This window comes from Geotrypetes seraphini, chromosome 1, assembly GCF_902459505.1.
Source record: "Geotrypetes seraphini chromosome 1, aGeoSer1.1, whole genome shotgun sequence".
In the NCBI taxonomy this organism is placed as follows: Eukaryota; Metazoa; Chordata; class Amphibia; order Gymnophiona; family Dermophiidae; genus Geotrypetes; species Geotrypetes seraphini.
The window spans coordinates 31,227,546-31,244,050 of NC_047084.1; the positions used below are offsets into that span (position 1 = coordinate 31,227,546).

At 38.8% G+C, this 16,505-nt stretch overlaps 1 protein-coding gene across 1 annotated transcript; it reads right to left on the reverse strand.

Annotated features, from left to right (window-relative positions):
* Positions 1-5,480: 5,480 nt before the first annotated feature.
* OTP (orthopedia homeobox) lies at positions 5,481-13,544 on the reverse strand. Its single transcript, XM_033943892.1, has 3 exons — positions 13,462-13,544; positions 12,191-12,594; positions 5,481-6,043 (listed from the first exon to the last, which is right to left on the reverse strand). Exons 1-3 carry the CDS (start codon positions 13,496-13,498, stop codon positions 5,519-5,521), a joined length of 966 nt encoding a protein of 321 aa, XP_033799783.1. The 5' UTR covers positions 13,499-13,544; the 3' UTR covers positions 5,481-5,518.
* Between the last annotated feature and the right edge of the window lie 2,961 nt (positions 13,545-16,505).

Below are 16,505 nucleotides of genomic sequence, written 5' to 3' on the forward strand. Positions count from 1 at the left end.
CTAGCAGGAGGTAAAAGTGTGTTTATCAGTTCACTTATCAGTACACACTCAGTTGTACTAGTTTATGTTAACATCATTAAAATTGTGTGCAAGCCAGTAAAGTGAATGTGGCTAAAGTCATAGGCAGTGGAATGGAGTGGGCTATGGGGGATTTTGCCCAACACAGTACACTTCTTCCTCCGTATTCGCGGTTTCAGTTAGTCATGGTTTTTAGCTTGCTGACTCCTCCCCCCAAATTACATCAGCTTGCATAGAGAAATTGCTGATTCCAAGTGTTTACAGAGAAAATCGCTGATTCCCAGCACTTTGTTCACCGTGTTTTGCCTCTCCTTCAGAAATAGGCCAGGTCTTCCACTGTGTTATTCGTCATGATGGTTTTTAATAGAAAATAGCAAATAACATATAAAAAAAAAGTTATTCACGGTTTTTCAATATTTGCAGTTCTGTTAATCCCCTATCACAGCGAATACAGAGGGAGAAATGTATCAGCAATTAGAGAGCTAGGGGTGAGGTTGGAGATTGGTTAAGGGAAAGGGGAGGGGTCTTGATATGTCGCCTTCCTGTAGTTGTAATCAAAGCAGTTTGCATATTATATACAGGCCCAGTACTTATTTTCTTCCTGGAGCAATGCAGTGTTAAGTGACATGTGAGAGCAGTGGCGTAGTATGGGAAGGGTGGAGGGCGGACCGCCCCAGGTGCCATCTCAGTGGAGTCACTGGCACCTTTCCGCCCCTCCCCCCTACACACACACCACGCTTGCACCTTCCCTTTCCTGCGCCCCCGTACCTGTTTAAAATCTTCACCAGCGCAAGCAACTACTCTAGCCTGTTGCTCGTGCAGTCTTGGCTTCCTCTGAAATCACTTCTGGGTCACGAGGCCAGGAAGTGACATCAGAGGGAAAGCCAGCATGAGCAGCAGGTGGAGAAGCTGCTCGTGCTGGTGAAGATTTAGAGGTACAGGGTGGGAAGGGATGGCATGAGTGTGGCGTGGGGGCATGGAAGGAGTGGGAGGGGGCAGAGAGGAGGGCATGGGGGGTGCCACCACCTTGGGCACCTTCCATCCTTGCGATGCCTCTGTTTGGGAGTCACAAGGAGCTACAGTGGGACTTCAGTCTAGTTCCCCTGATTCACAGGCACTAAGGTGATTAAAAAAAAAAAAAAAAAAAAAATTCCCTGCCCCTGACTCAGGTATTGCTAAAATAACATTGTATTTGGATTTCTCATGTTCTGTTGTATTATGTGTTAAAAAGTTTTTCATTTTTTTAGACTACATAGAGTTGCATAGCAAAATATTTAACATTTAATAGTTATATCCTATTTCCTTAGCAACTTGCCTCCCCCCCCACACTTTCTTCTTTGCTCTTCAATAATGAATTATATTAATGCACATTTCTGTAGTCATCATGAGCTATGTTGATCTGAAGTACATAATTAGGCCCTCCCTTTCGTTACTTGGGCAGTTAATTTGCACAGTAAATAGATATATGAGTTTATGGTGATAACATCGGAAGTGTTTGCACAACCGATGTCCTGGCCTGCCCTCTATATACAATACCAGAGCTGGCATGAATGGTTGGGAAAAAACAGAATCCTTTTCTTTTCACCTGATATATTTTGGGTCAGATATGGTATCACTGCAACCCTGGTCAATAGTGAAGAGTTGGAAACTTCAGAAGCAGCAGAAGGATGAATCTCACTAATTAAGGAGTCCTGTAGGAAGCTGGCAGGATTAATGAGCCGGTCCTTTCCCATGCCATAGTAGTCTTTTTCTTCACAGACTTGTTCTCAGATGAGATTGCTTTTATGTTATCAAAAGGAAAAATGAAGGTTATGCACCTTCAGCTGACAGGTTAACAACCGTAGCTCGATATATCAGACTGTATAGTTTTTTGCTGTTATTTTGTTTTGTCTGAAATTGAGAAAAAAAAAATGAACTGTCCAATACAAATTAGAACACATTTTCATTTACAAAAGCATCACAATATGACACAAAATTGTCCATCTGCGTGTCCCTAATGTGTTACTTAATGGCTAAATTCTCCAGTAAACATCTATACTGGAGCACTCAATTAGTTTATTTAAAACAAACAACACTAGAATCATCCAGCCCTTTTGGAACGTATCATCCAAAGGACACCCTCTTTGAGGAAAAACTTTTTTTTTCAGTTTTGGAAATAAGGGCCGTTGAAAAGTTCTCAGCCCAACCAACAAAGTTGGGGCAGTCTCCATGGAGGGTTATACACTGATAGTTCTGCGATTTTCCACTTTTTTTTCATTCCATATTTTTCCGACAGAACGAAAAAACTAGAAAAGCACTGGACTAAATATATAGACCAATATGGAGACTGTTTCAGCGGTAATGATTGGGCTGAGAACTTTTCAGCAGCCCCTAAGATATAAGTAAAAAAAATATTTTTAGCAATATGGTTTCAAAGGTTAATAAAGAAGTATTTTTAACTAAACCTTTTATATTTGAAGCTAGTAGGCTCTTTCACAGGAAAGCGTGATAGTGCAAATGGGGCCATTTTTCTACCTGAAGGCGTGAAACTATTAGCCGGTCCCTTTTTTTTTTTCCATCCTTTGAAAAACAAAATGCGTGCGGTTTTATTATTACACTTTTTTCTAAAATAGCTATTTTGCTATAATTATTATGACATAGTTTTTTCCACTGATTATTTCTAACTAGATTTATAAGAGCGTGTTTGTTCTGTACAAAACAAGGGTTTTTGAAAACTATTTTAACTACTCAGAGTGAAGACTATAAGGCCAACGATAGACTCGATTACATACACACACACTTTGGGCTCCTTTTACGAAACTGCGTTAGGGCATTAATGCTTGGAATAGCGCACACTACATTGCCGTGCACGCTAGACGCTAACGCCAGCAGTGAGCTTGCGTTAGTTCTAGCTGCATAGCACGCGGTAATATCCTGTGTGTGCTAAAAACACTAGCACACCTTAGTAAAAGGAGCCCTTTATCACACATTTGTAACACACACACAGACCCAGAGTCTATTTTTACTGAGGAAATGTTTAATTGTTAATTGACATGTAGAAATGTTCCTATATTCTACTAATTACTGTACAAGGGGCGCTGAAAGTTCTCAGCCCAACCAGAAAAGTTAGGGCAGTTTCCTTCGAGGGCTTAGTCCAATGATTTTCCACTTTTTTCAGTCTGTCGGAAAAACACGGAACGAAAAAAGTGGAAAATCTCATTGCCCTTGATGGAAACTGCTCTACCAGCTTTGTTAGTTGGGCTGAGAACTTTTCAGCGGACCCCTCCTAATATTATCCCAAAATCACAAAATTTCTTTCGCTGCCACTCTCATATGTTCTTTTGTGAAGAAAGAACCACAAGTAATGTTTTGAACAAGGTATTGAAAAACAGGATCCGTTGGGGGAGGAATTATTTCTCATTTAGCCATCACTACAAACCTTACAAAAGTGATTATAGCTTGTACCGTGGAAGAACACATGCATGATAGATGACTATGCAGTAGGTAAAATGCTTAAAATAAATAGTATTCTATGTTTTTAATTAGCATAAAGGTAAACAGGTACATTAAATTCACAAGACAAGCTGGCATTGGTGCCGGAGATGAAATAACCCTCCCACCTTATTGTTTTGTCAATTGACTCCGCATAGAATATTTGAGCTCTAGAAAATATTAGAGATTATTCATCTCTGATGTCTGTACTCTCCGGTATGGAACTGGTAGGTGAACTCTGGACTGCTGTGTGAAATTTTATTAACCATTTGGAGGGATATATCAAAGACATATAAAGGCCTAAATGCTCTAGTACATACCAATGTAAGGAATATTTTCCGTTTTTAATTTTACAAATTTGCATGCATATTGTATTACTTAATGAATGTTTGCCGGAACATAAACATGAAAGACATATCTATGAATGGATTATTTTCCCCCCACTTTTCTTATGAAAAAGAATTATGTGGACAAATAATATATAGTTCAATAAATACTTCCTCCACATTATTGTTCTCAAAAACCTTCTGAAGCTAACTAAATCCTAAGTCCCACCATCATTATCCAGTACTTTGGCCGAATATTACTATAATTCGTTAGCGGACTTAATCCAGAGCAAAATTAAATGACTAAACTCTGATTTAAAAGAAATGTTTTCCAGAAATGATAAATGCGAGCGTTTATGAGATTTCATGAGAAACATCATAGAGCTTTAGACTGAATGTGCTAAGCACACCTTTTAAAAAAACCATGAATTTCAATTTTCGTTTAACATTTCTTTACCATTAAAGTTATTTATCTCTTGCATGCTATTGTGGCAAAAAAAAGGATAACATTTTATTAATACTCCAGTGTTCTGAAAATGAAGAAATGTTTAAATGTATAGTTAATAATAAAGCATCATTTTAATGTGACCTAAGAGTTCATATCACACGCCACATCAAAACCATAAATCTCCAGATCACATACTGAAAATGATTTTATTTATCCATTTACATTAAATTGATATAAACGTGTCCAGGTAAAGTCAAATAATATTTCAGATCAAACATTTAAGAAAACCCAAATTCAATAAATAAGCACAGACAATAAGTTAAAACATATCACAAACCGACCAATTTTAACAAGAATGCTTTATCTACACAAAACATCCTATTTCACGTTTGCTCATTCTTAGAAATAGCTTTCTGTCTCTGTAATTGTATTTGACCAGCACATGCAGAAAAAGCTGATTGTTTTCTCTGTACAATAGTCTAGGGTTTGAGATTTCCATCTGTCCAAGGAGGGCCACTAATCTGCTGGGTCTGCAGGGCCAGTGACATCAGCCACTCATTGGAGACAAAAAAAAAAAGCCAAGCTTGCAAAACTGGGGAGGGAAGTGAGAGAAGAGATGGGGGGGGGGGGGGGGGGGAAAGGGGGGGAGGGAGAGAATATGCATGAAACAAACTGCTTTTACAAAACGAACCAGGATTATTTCCTTCCTTACAAATGGTTATCAAAATGGATTGGCCTGTTTGTTTTCTATCACATATACGTCATTGCTCTGACAAACACACACACACACACACACTACCCCACACCATGAAATGTAAAATCCTGTAATATCGGGCTTGGAAAAAATATTTTCACTGCAAACCCAACAGATTGCTGAAGGAGTAGCCTCCAATGTTAAAACAGAAATGAAAGAAAAGTAGAAAAGAAAATAATTTATCACTGCTGCCTTATCAAGGGCAGTTAATAGGCAAAATTCTTGCGAAAATAAGAAGTCCCCTCTGGTTTTCACTTGTTGTTGCTGGAGCGCATGTACGTCGCCGATCTGGGTGCACAGCTGTCGTTTTGCACGGCTACACCCACCCTCCCCCTCCCCCACCCTTCCCACCCCCTACACACCCACATCCACACACACCCACGCGTGCACATCCACTCACACAGTCTAGTCCACATTGGCATCTGATTTCAAATCCTGAGTCGGCTCCCTGGTAGGTAAGATGGCGGGAAATGAACTTGCGGGCAAAAGAGGGGCAGGGCATTAGGTGAAGCTCATGGACACTGTGTGCTCGAGGGCCTTGCGGCGGAGGGAGGCGATGCTGCTGCCCCGCCACACGTCGCTCTCCGGGGAACTGCAGAGCTGCGGCGAGCCCGTCACGTTGCCGGGGCCCTGCAAGGAGGCGGGCACCATGCCGGGGAAGGCGGGCTGGTAGAGGTGCGACTGGAGCCCGGCCCCATTGGAGCCTGCCAGGCTGTTGGACAGGCCCATGGAGTTGTGCGGGGGCCCCGCCGCCAAGCTGCACTGGGACAGGGACTGCGCCATGGCCTGCTGCCTGCCCAGCGCTGGGGGCAGGGGCAGCTGTGACACGCCCGGCATGGCCGTGGCCCAGCGCGTGTCGTTGGCGTGGAAGGAGCACAGGCTGTCGCCCATGGCGGCCGCAGCGGCGGCAGCAGCTGATGGGAACTGGGGCAGGCCCGGGGTGGGCAGCAGCGTGCCTGGGGCACGGAACACATTCGTCGTCTTCTTGCGCTTCTTCCATTTGGCGCGCCGGTTCTGGAACCAGACCTGTGGGAGGAAGGAGAGAGGTCAGAGGGGTGGCGACAGGGGATGGAAGAGCGGGCCTTGCAGGACATCGTACAAGTGGCAATCCAGAACCGATTTTACTAGCTATGCCACGCATTCTAGAGAAGAGGAGACTGGCCTGTTTATTCTTTTGATTTAGAAAAATGTGGATCATCCGGCATAAAGCGGATGGAATGTGTGGAGAAGGTCACTGCTGACAGGCTTCCACTCTTCCATCGTCATTAATGGAGAATAGCAAAACTATATATCTAGCAAAACTATATATCTAGCAAAACTATGGATTGATTGACTGATTTAAAAGACTTATATACTGTACTATCACAATTTGAAAGCGACCCCCTCACTAATACTGCCAAAAAGTGCGGCTTAGGATTTTAAAGCAGCCGAATCTGATAGAACTGGCATATAGTTCTGTATAGATTTAGAAGATCGGATGGCATATACTCCTAATTATAGTATGATCTTCATTTATTATATTCTCGGGACAACTAGTCTCTGAATTCCTTATGTTCATAAATTGGACCATTTGGATTGTAAATATACTGTCAGCAAATCCATGATATGTTACCTATTTTAAGAAACTTTACAGATGATCTCAGAATTGTTATTACTTCTTAACAGGAGCCGGAGTTAAACACCATTCAAAAAGAAATTTTTAAAAAAAGAACCCTCGCTTTTAGAATTTGAAGATGGAAGTCGCAATCCATGCAGCACATATGTTTTCTTTATACATTGAAGTGAATCCGATGTACTCCACAGAAAACCAGAGACTTCCCTTAGAAATGGAAAATATTTTGTGATCTGAATGTAGTTTCCATGGGAATGGTGCAGCAAGACTTTTCATGCAGGGTATAATTTTAATTGAACAAAAATGGACTCATAGAGGGTATGTGTTTTTTTATGACGATAAACTGAAAGCATACTTTTTTACAACCTGCTGCTCAATGATATTTTGCAGGTTCAAAATGCTTATTCAGAGGTCATTTAAATCACTCTCAAAACCCCCCCCCCCCCATTATATATTACAAGGGCTGCTGAAAAGTTCTTAGACCAACCAACAAAGTTGGGGCAGTCTCTATCGAGGGCTATACCCTTAGTCCAGCGATTTTCCACTTTTTTTCATCCCTGTTTTTCCGACAGAATGAAAAAAAAGTGGAAATCAACTGGACTAAGCATATATAGCCCTTGATGGAGACTGCCCCAGCTTTGTTGTTTGGGCTGAGAACTTTTCAGTGGCCCCCTCATAAAATGCATTTTCTAAAAAAAATGTTGATTCTTTGTTTAAACAAAACACAACTGCCCATTGTTTAATTACAATGATTACAAAATGCAGCTAATAGGCAGGATTACTGCATGTGTCATGTAAAAACTATATATGATAGATTGGATGATGCAGTTCAAGCAAACAAATTAATTTGGTAGTAGAAAATGTAGTAGGGGAGGAGAATGAATATTGACATTTCAGAACCAAACTTTGTGTTGTTTAAAAAAAATTGCTAAAAGTTCATTAAAATAATAGGGCAGTATTGCTATTTGAGAAAGGTGATGCTTTCCCTTTACATATAATTAATATGATTTATCAGTTGGAGAAACATCATCCAAACTAAGAGGCTGAATTTATGAATGCAAATCCTAGTCATCTGACCAACCAATGTTTTTTTAAAAGTTTATTAAATGGCTTGCTAGAAGCCTTTCCACAACAAAGCAGCAAAGCAATGTGCTATGCAACCAAAGCCAATACAAATAAAACACTTTAAAGAAAATAAGAGAAACAGGAACAGAGAGAGAAACCCAACTGCATAGGCTTCTGCGCTGTTCATAAAACTGATCAATTCCTATCCCCCTATAGAACTGTATCTCCTATTCCTTTTGCAATGCAGTAATTTGTATATCAATAATTTTCACATTGTAAGTTGCCTTGAATCTGTTTTTGGACATAGTGCAACTCAGAAATTCCAGATTAGATTAGATTAGGCTAAATTAGAATTGTGGTGGGTTATGATGACAGCTCCACAGTCAGATTTCAGAATACTTAATAACAACTGTCTTTCCTGTCCTGTATTGATGTCAGGCACATTTTTAACCTGACCTGAGTGAGGAACTCCTCAAGTCAGTCACATCCATTTGTGCCTTAAAGCTTAAAACAATGAATTGTGCTGAATTATGGCAGCCCCACAGTCAAATTCCTAATAGTACCTGCCTTTCCTGTTCTCTACTGACGCCATGTTTATCCTGACCTGAGGTGCTCCTCACTCTCCTCCGAGTCCATTTCCTGCAAGTTTTCTGGGAGCCTTTCAACCAACCAGCAGCATAAGAAAATGTATACAAAAGCATTTAACAACTTATCAACTGCCTCCCAACAGGCGTGAAGACAGAGATATTTCAAATTGCACCGAGATTCGAAGACAAATGTGGATATCTAAACTCATAGACAATTATTGATGTGGATTATTGTTTTCTTACTGTACTGTTTCTTGGATTGTGTATGTTTTCCGATTACATCAATAAAACTGATTAAACCTAAACATTACCCAAACGGGGGGAAGGGGGATGGAAGACCAATTTTACTACTTTTTGGGTTTTTTAAAAAAATTCCTTACATTTTTAACCTAAACCTAAAATGAAAAGACTTTCAAGGAATAAAAACCAATTGCTTAAAAAATATATAAATGTGTGTGTAAAAATGGAATCCATAGTTTGAAGTTAGGGATTTTTTAAAAACTGTATTTTGAAATGTAATGAGGTTATTTAGGTCTGTAAAGGAAGAGAATTAACACTGAAATTTTTATTTATTTATTTATGACCTAGTTCTATTGTGGTATTTTATCATTTAATTCTTATCTTCAGAATGAGAAAATTGTCCATCATTAGAGAAATCGGAAGAAAGATTAAAGTAGTAAACATCATATGAATACTCCAAGAAACTGGTTTTATCATGAATGTGGGCTACTAGTTAAATTGCATGACCACAAAATATCTTTTTATGTTTCATGTTTTAGTTATAGCATAAAGCAAATCCGTCAGGTTTGATGGTTACAGCTCCTAAGATCAGATAATATGTTTTTTTTAATCTTGATTGTTCTTGGTTAGATGCTAGAGTGCTCCTCAGATTAAAACATAGATGGGCAAATATGATGGCAATTTGGAAAATATCATTTTGAGAGCTATTGGCCTGTAATTAAAGGAATACCCCGTGTCAACCTTGGAGTGTGCCTGCAATTGCTCCTCTCTTCTTAAATGGCTATGCAAAAGTGAAGTACTAATAGCTATTTAAAGACTAAGAAAATACTTCCCTGATATCTGCTGCTAAAAAATATACATGCATATATAATAATACATATATTTCAAAATATATAGTGCATTTAATTTCTCTGCTGTAAACGAGGGGGGGGGGGGTAGAGAGAGAGAGAGAGAGAGAGAGAGAGAAATTGTATTTTTGTGCAATGTTCAGAAGCCAGGCATTATGAAGATCTCATTGGAATCCTGCATGGGGATGATTAATGTGAAGATTTGGTAGGAAATCTGGAGAGCTGTATTAAAGCTCAGATCTCAGGTTCAATTCCATCAGCCAGCCGTGAACTCTGGGCCGAATTCATTACACTTTAATAGTGCTGGGAGAGGAAGAAAATGCAATTTCTCATTCCATTAGAAAACTAGAAAATACTCTCAGCTTGTTCCCTATTAAGATGTGGCAGGTGACAGGACCATTCTCTGAGACACGGTCAATGGAATTAAACCACATTCTTTTGGTTCAAATAAAAGTGAAAGGCAAGTCTGGCTCAGCCGAAGTTGTTTCACTGATTTGGATTTTATGTAAATAAAATATTGAAAGTTAATTAATCCGTGCTTGAGACTAATGATTATTCTTATTATATTGCATTTGATCGTGTAATTTGCATGATTTTCACATTGCTGCTTAATAAGCCATTCCAGGTTATAAATAATACTGAAATTGGTTTCTAATAATGGTGTGCTATAAAAGGAATGGTTTTATTACACCAGCCTGAAAAAAGCTGGGCGATGTCAGAGACAGAACTAGTCTGCTATTAAGCGTAGAAATCTACCTTGTAAGATTCTTTTTCATTTCCAGTAAGGGTTAATTCTTCATAGAATTCAATTTTTTTTAATGTGGTAGCTGAATAAATTAACTGTATGAATAATTTCTTAATCAGTGATCCTTGGCATACTGCAAGGAATATATAGACAATCTGTTATCCGTAAAGGAAAATATAAAGTACTCCTAAAAGAACATAAACCAATTACAGTTTAATTTAAATCTGGTCAAGGAGCAAATGGTACAGTGAATTCTGAAGTAAATACATTTTACACAATTTATTTTTGCTTTAGATGAGATGATGTTAATCATTCTGAAATGTTAATTAAGAAGGTTATGTTGATCTGATTACTTTTTAAACTACAGAACATTACAGTAAAAAATATTTAAATTGTCACTCTATTAAATTATTTTTATCAGCAGAATGGGTCTATTTTCTTTCTATTCAGAACACTAGAATACTATTTTACATAGTCTTAGCATTTATGTACTATATGGTGTATGACGGGAATATTTCTACTACACTTGTGGTTTTCTTTCTCTGCTGTCTTCTAATAAAAATCTGATAGAAGAAACAGATGTTTCTGCTTTCTTTTTAACAGAATGGTAAGTATTTATAGATTTGTGAGTTAGATTTCTGTTCTTACATATATGTGGCCTTGAATGAATGCATAATAGTTTTATTCATAGGCGTGCATTTTCACTTCCTAAAAATCGTGTATACTATGCCCCTCATTGTCTTTAAAGTTCTGTAGTTAGCATAAATTTTCCACTTTTAATTGTTTTAATTGTGCAAACAATAAATTTAATTTATTTTATATTGGAATATAAGTTCACATGAGGTTTTTGAAACATACTGTTTAAACTAGAATTTCTTACTGTTCTTGTAGAATACCATCTTAATATTGCATTTATTTAATTTATGCCTATGAAAAAGCTGCCTACAATAAAAGTGGGGATAAAATTAAGGGCATTTAGTATGAGTCTTTAGAATTGGCCTAGTATTTAAAATATTGTTACTTTTCCCATTCATGAGAACTGAACTTATAGATTACAAGAAAAAGAAAACTGGATGGCTGTTTTCACTAGGGTCAATAATTTAAGATGTTATAATTATTGGGGAAAAATTACAGTTGTTTGCCTGAACTGCTATTTAGTGGCCTAATCCATTCGGTTCTGATACAATTTTAAATTTTGAAATATAATTGCATTATATTGTAATTTTAATATGAATCAGAATCTTGGTTTGTTTATGACAGAGGAAATGTTTTAAGCAATCCAGATCAGTTATTTGCAGTGGCAGAAAACCGCTTTTCAGCACCACGGAGAGTTCCTGCCATTTTCCAGTCTAGATAGTAGAACATAACTTTGCCCCGCTAACCTTGAAACCCCCCCTGCTGTACTCGTATTTGAAACATCCCAGGAAATAGATACCCGTGAGGTGTACTTATTTCTATAATGTGTCGTGTTACTTTTTTTCAAAATATTCCAAAGTATGAAAAGTTGATATCACTTCTTTTTTCTCTTTCTTGATTAATAATTTGTAACATAAACATACTCACTGACTATTGAGAGCTTGCTTATTAAAATGTAGTTGAAGAAAACCTATTACAACCGAAAACAATTTTAATGCTCTGTTGCTGAGTAAATTGCAAACAGAAATTTAAAAATCAATATTTCCAAATGGGCTATATTATGCTATTAAAGAATTTGCGATTCTGTGATATTTATACCATCGCATCATTAATTATGTCACCTATACAGACATATGCTATATTTGTTAGCCTAATTTGCATACTGGCCATCATTGACTGGAATTACAATTATTGGCTTTCTAGCTTTTAATTTTTTCCTATTATGAGATTTGTTTTAATGATAAGATCGTACTTTTAGACGTCATTTTCAGAAGGATTTATTATAATCTTCCTTTTCTGTCTGGTAGAACATTTTAATGCTTGCATTTATATTTTATTGCATGCCGAGAATATTTGAGCATCCAAGTCCCAGTGCTTCCAACTCCAGAAGAGCAAGGAGGCTGTAAAAGGAGAAGTTTCTGGACGGACAGTCATGCTTACCTGTACCCGAGACTCGGTGAGGCCTATGCGCAGGGCCAACTCTTCTCGCATGAAGATGTCCGGGTAATGAGTCTTGGCGAAGCTCCTCTCCAGCTCGTTCAGTTGAGCCGGCGTGAAGCGGGTCCGGTGGCGCTTCTGCTTTTGCTGTCCCTGGCCCTGCTGCTGGCCCGCCTGGTTGGGATTTTGCTGCTGCTGCTTGTCCGGGTCTTTGGAGCTCACAGCCAAGGCCGACTGGTTGGATCCTACGCTGGTAAGATCTTCACCGGGAAGTAGGGTTGTTCCTTCCACCTGGTCCGAGTGCGAAGGAGCCAGGTCCCCCGGGTGCACTGGCTCCGCGCCTCCAACTCCCAGCCGACACTTCACGGCTTCCCGGTGCCCTAACAGCTCCGCCGCATCTTTCATCCCTGCTAAGGCAAGACAAAAATAAATAAAGACAAAGGTGAGAAAAGAATCCAGTAGCAGTCACTGCCTCCCTCAGATAAAGAGCCCCAGTGCCTGCCCAATCCAAAATTCCCCTTTCGGAGCTGTGAGGTCCACTTGCACATCTTTGGCCCGCAGGAAAGATTCCGAAACTAGAAGTTGTAAGTTTCCCCCCAACTAATCCAAAACCAGAAATACCTCTCCAAGACAGATCCCAATCCCCTTCTAGACATATACACACTCCCAAAAATTAACACTTCTTAAAATCGAAGGTATACACACAAACATCAATCTAGAATGAATAAACATAATTGCACCACCTCCCCTTTTCAATCTCGGCTCCTAAAATTGAACAAAACAAATAATTGCACAAAAACTTAAAAAAGAAAAATAACTTTCTCCCATTTTTTTGGATCCATAATTATAAACAACAGAATTGAGTTTTCCCAAACGCTGCTCCTTCGGTTAATATCCTGACAAAATAAAGTTTCTATTATGTTTACATTTTGTTCCTCCTTTCAAAAAAATTTGTTTTATTGTGTCTATCAAATCTTCTCCCAGATTTGGAAACACTCAGATTTTCAGGGTTTGTTTTAATACAAAAATATCACGGGCAAATTTTTGTCTAAAAAAAAATCCTAACTCATTTGATCCACTGATTACCTAGATTTTATTTTGTTAGAAAACTATATTAAATCAAATTAAACTTTAATACGCTACAATTACTTTTGAAGAAATTAGCCCATTTAGATCATATTAAGGTAAAATAAGGTACAAATTGTCAATTTCCTGCCGCCGGCTGCTGGGAGGGGAGCTCGGCTCCGGGAGCCGGGAAGCGGGGAGGGACTCACCGAGCCGTGCGTCCAGCAGGTCGGCGTGAGACAGCATCGCGCACCGCTCCAGGGCGAAAGCCTGTCCCCCCCAAATTCTGCCGGTTGTTTAACGATTTAAAATAGATATATAAAGATATAGATATATAGATAAGCTAAATGAAAGAAAATTCGGTTTGTGGTTAAAAAGGGGGTCCCTTGCATTATAATGTCCTTTAGAGAGACGGGGAGGTGCTTAACACTTGAATGAGCCGCTGAGCGGCTGGAGGCACTGACCAATCAGAGCCCGAGCTGGAAATGTCAGCGGCGGCTGCTGCTCTGGCTGCCGCAGCACCCGCTTCCCGGCAGCAGCAGCTGCAGCGGCGCTCGGCTGCCGTGCCCAGGCGGTCTTCTCCTCTCCAGGGTGCCTGCCAGGGGGGTCTGCAGCCCGGCCACGGGTGTCCGTGGTCTCCAGGGGCTCGTGTGCACACATCCTTCATAGGCCTTCGGCGGCTCTCTTTTGCCCACAACTTCTCTCTTCCATTCAAACTCTCTCCCTCCCTCCCTTCACTACCACCACACACCCAGCCCAGCCCTTTCCGTATCTCCTAGTCTCCATGTACAAGCAGCCAGATCTGATTTTGATCATGAGTACCAAATGACAAAACAGCCATGGAAAATTATGGGGGTGAATGTATATAGTGAGTAGTAAACACTAACGACGCTCTTTTGGGGATGAGTTAAGCTGACTTTGTTTTAGAGAACGTATTTTAAATGTCCCGGACTACAGCTAGGCTTGGCGCAGAGTTTCCACATACTTTCACTGGTTTATTAATAAGGGGGGAAATGGGTGAGATACAATGTACCTAATATTTTTTTTTGTCGCGAGTTCTCAAGGTCTTATTTCGTTGCTCTTTGGAAATGGTTCACTTCCTTTCGAGGCAGGGTTCGTTATGTTTCCCCAAGTTTATTAACAGGAGATTTTGAACCCCCTCCCCAGAACAATCGTGTGCCCAAGCTTTTAGGGTTTTGCTGTTGTTGTCGCCTTTTACAGGTTTAAATTCTTGAAGTAAATAAAGTTAAATGCTTTTTACAAATTTTTTTTTCCTTTGAATATATTAAACTACCCAAACAATCAAGTACTTTGCACAAGTGAAGCGAACCATCCCTAATGTTCTGATTTTTCAAAGCCAGCCAACAACAAAGTTTAGATTAGTAATATATTTCTAACCAGAGTAATTTTCAAGATCATTAGGCATTTATGTAATTAGTGCCAAATCTATAAGCTTTTATTACGATTATTAGAGTAAAATCAGTATAAATTTGTACTAATTTACTACTGTTTAGACTTGGCTGTCAAGTCAAGAGGTTCTTATTGTAAATGATAACTGAGGAAATTAAGTGCAAAATTCTGCACCGTTTCTGATCGACTCCTAAACAATCCGTTTCAATTGCATTTGTAACAGTGTCTGCTTAAGTCCTTTAAAAGTTATGTGACTTGTTTGCTTTTCTCTTTATTTGGGAAAGACAGAAAAGAACCAACTACCAAAGAACACAATGAAAGCTGATATTTACTACTTCCAACCTGATTAATATTGATTTTTAATTCCAAAAAGTGCTCCAATTAAGATTATTCATTTAGTGCAGATATAAAGCGCTACAAAAGGGGTGCTGACTGAAGTCTTTGGTAAATAATACAGCCCAAATGGGTGTTTTGTTCGGCACCCAATTGACTCGCACAAAACATTGTAAATGCTTGGAGCAGATGCAAGAGGGGTTTCTTTTCTCTTTTTTTTTTTTTTTCCCGGGCTCTTGAAACATTGTCTGGTTCTGCAAGGGCTGAGCAAGAGGACAAAGGAAGCGGCCAAGCGAGATCTTACCCGGTGTTTTCCCTTATTTTCTTCTCCCAATTTCTCTACCAATTCCTTTCTGCCGTAGATTCGCCAGTGTATTATGGATTCCCCATACCAGATTGAAACGAGTTTAGTGTGTATCTTTAGCAGGCAAAGTAATTAATAATTTTAAAGAAAAGCAACTGATTTTGCTTCCCCCCCCCCCCAACCATGAGTACAAAACTCAAATATAAACCGTTCTGCCATTGGGGAAATAATGAAATTGGAGGCCATCAATGACCAAGAAACTTCAGGCCCTTTTTGCCCTCGCTGTCAGGCTTTCTCAATGAAATTATGTCATAAGTTTTGTGATTTTTGTTTGTTTGCTTTCACAGGGTTTTATTTTAGCTTTCAGAGACTTGGCTACAAGCTATCGTTATTAATAACTTTTAATTTGATATCTGGTTTGTGTCTAAATATTAGGATTTATAATATTAGGACTAACTAGGAAGACCCTGAGATCTGAAACTACAGTAAACTGGTTTAATGTTAGAAAAGTGAAGTATATCAGCTCCTGTAGGTATAGATAGACATATATAAATATATTTTTACTGCACTATGCATGTGTGTAATATATAGTACATACACATTTTGCCTACATAAATACACTATGCAATAGCGTATGTGTAATATGTAGTACATACACATTTTGCCTACATAAATGCACTATGCAATAGCGTGTGTAATATATAGTACATACACATTTTGCCTACATAAATACACTATGCAATAGCGTATGGGTAATATATAGTACATACACATTTTGCCTACATAAATACACTATGCAATAGCGTGTGTAATATATAGTACATACACATTTTGCCTACATAAATACACTATGCAATAGCGTATGGGTAATATATAGTACATACACATTTTGCCTACATACACTATGCAATAGCGTGTGTGTAATATATAGTACATACACATTTTGCCTACATAAATACACTATGCAATAGCGTGTGTAATATATAGTACGTACACATTTTGCCTACATAAATACACTATGCAATAGCGTGTGTAATATATAGTACATACACATTTTGCCTACATAAATACACTATGCAATAGCGTATGGGTAATATATAGTACATACACATTTTGCCTACATAAATACACGTGACTTACACGCATATTCCGTGTGTGCATATATACGCATATTTTTCATTTTACATTATACAAATATTGTATATG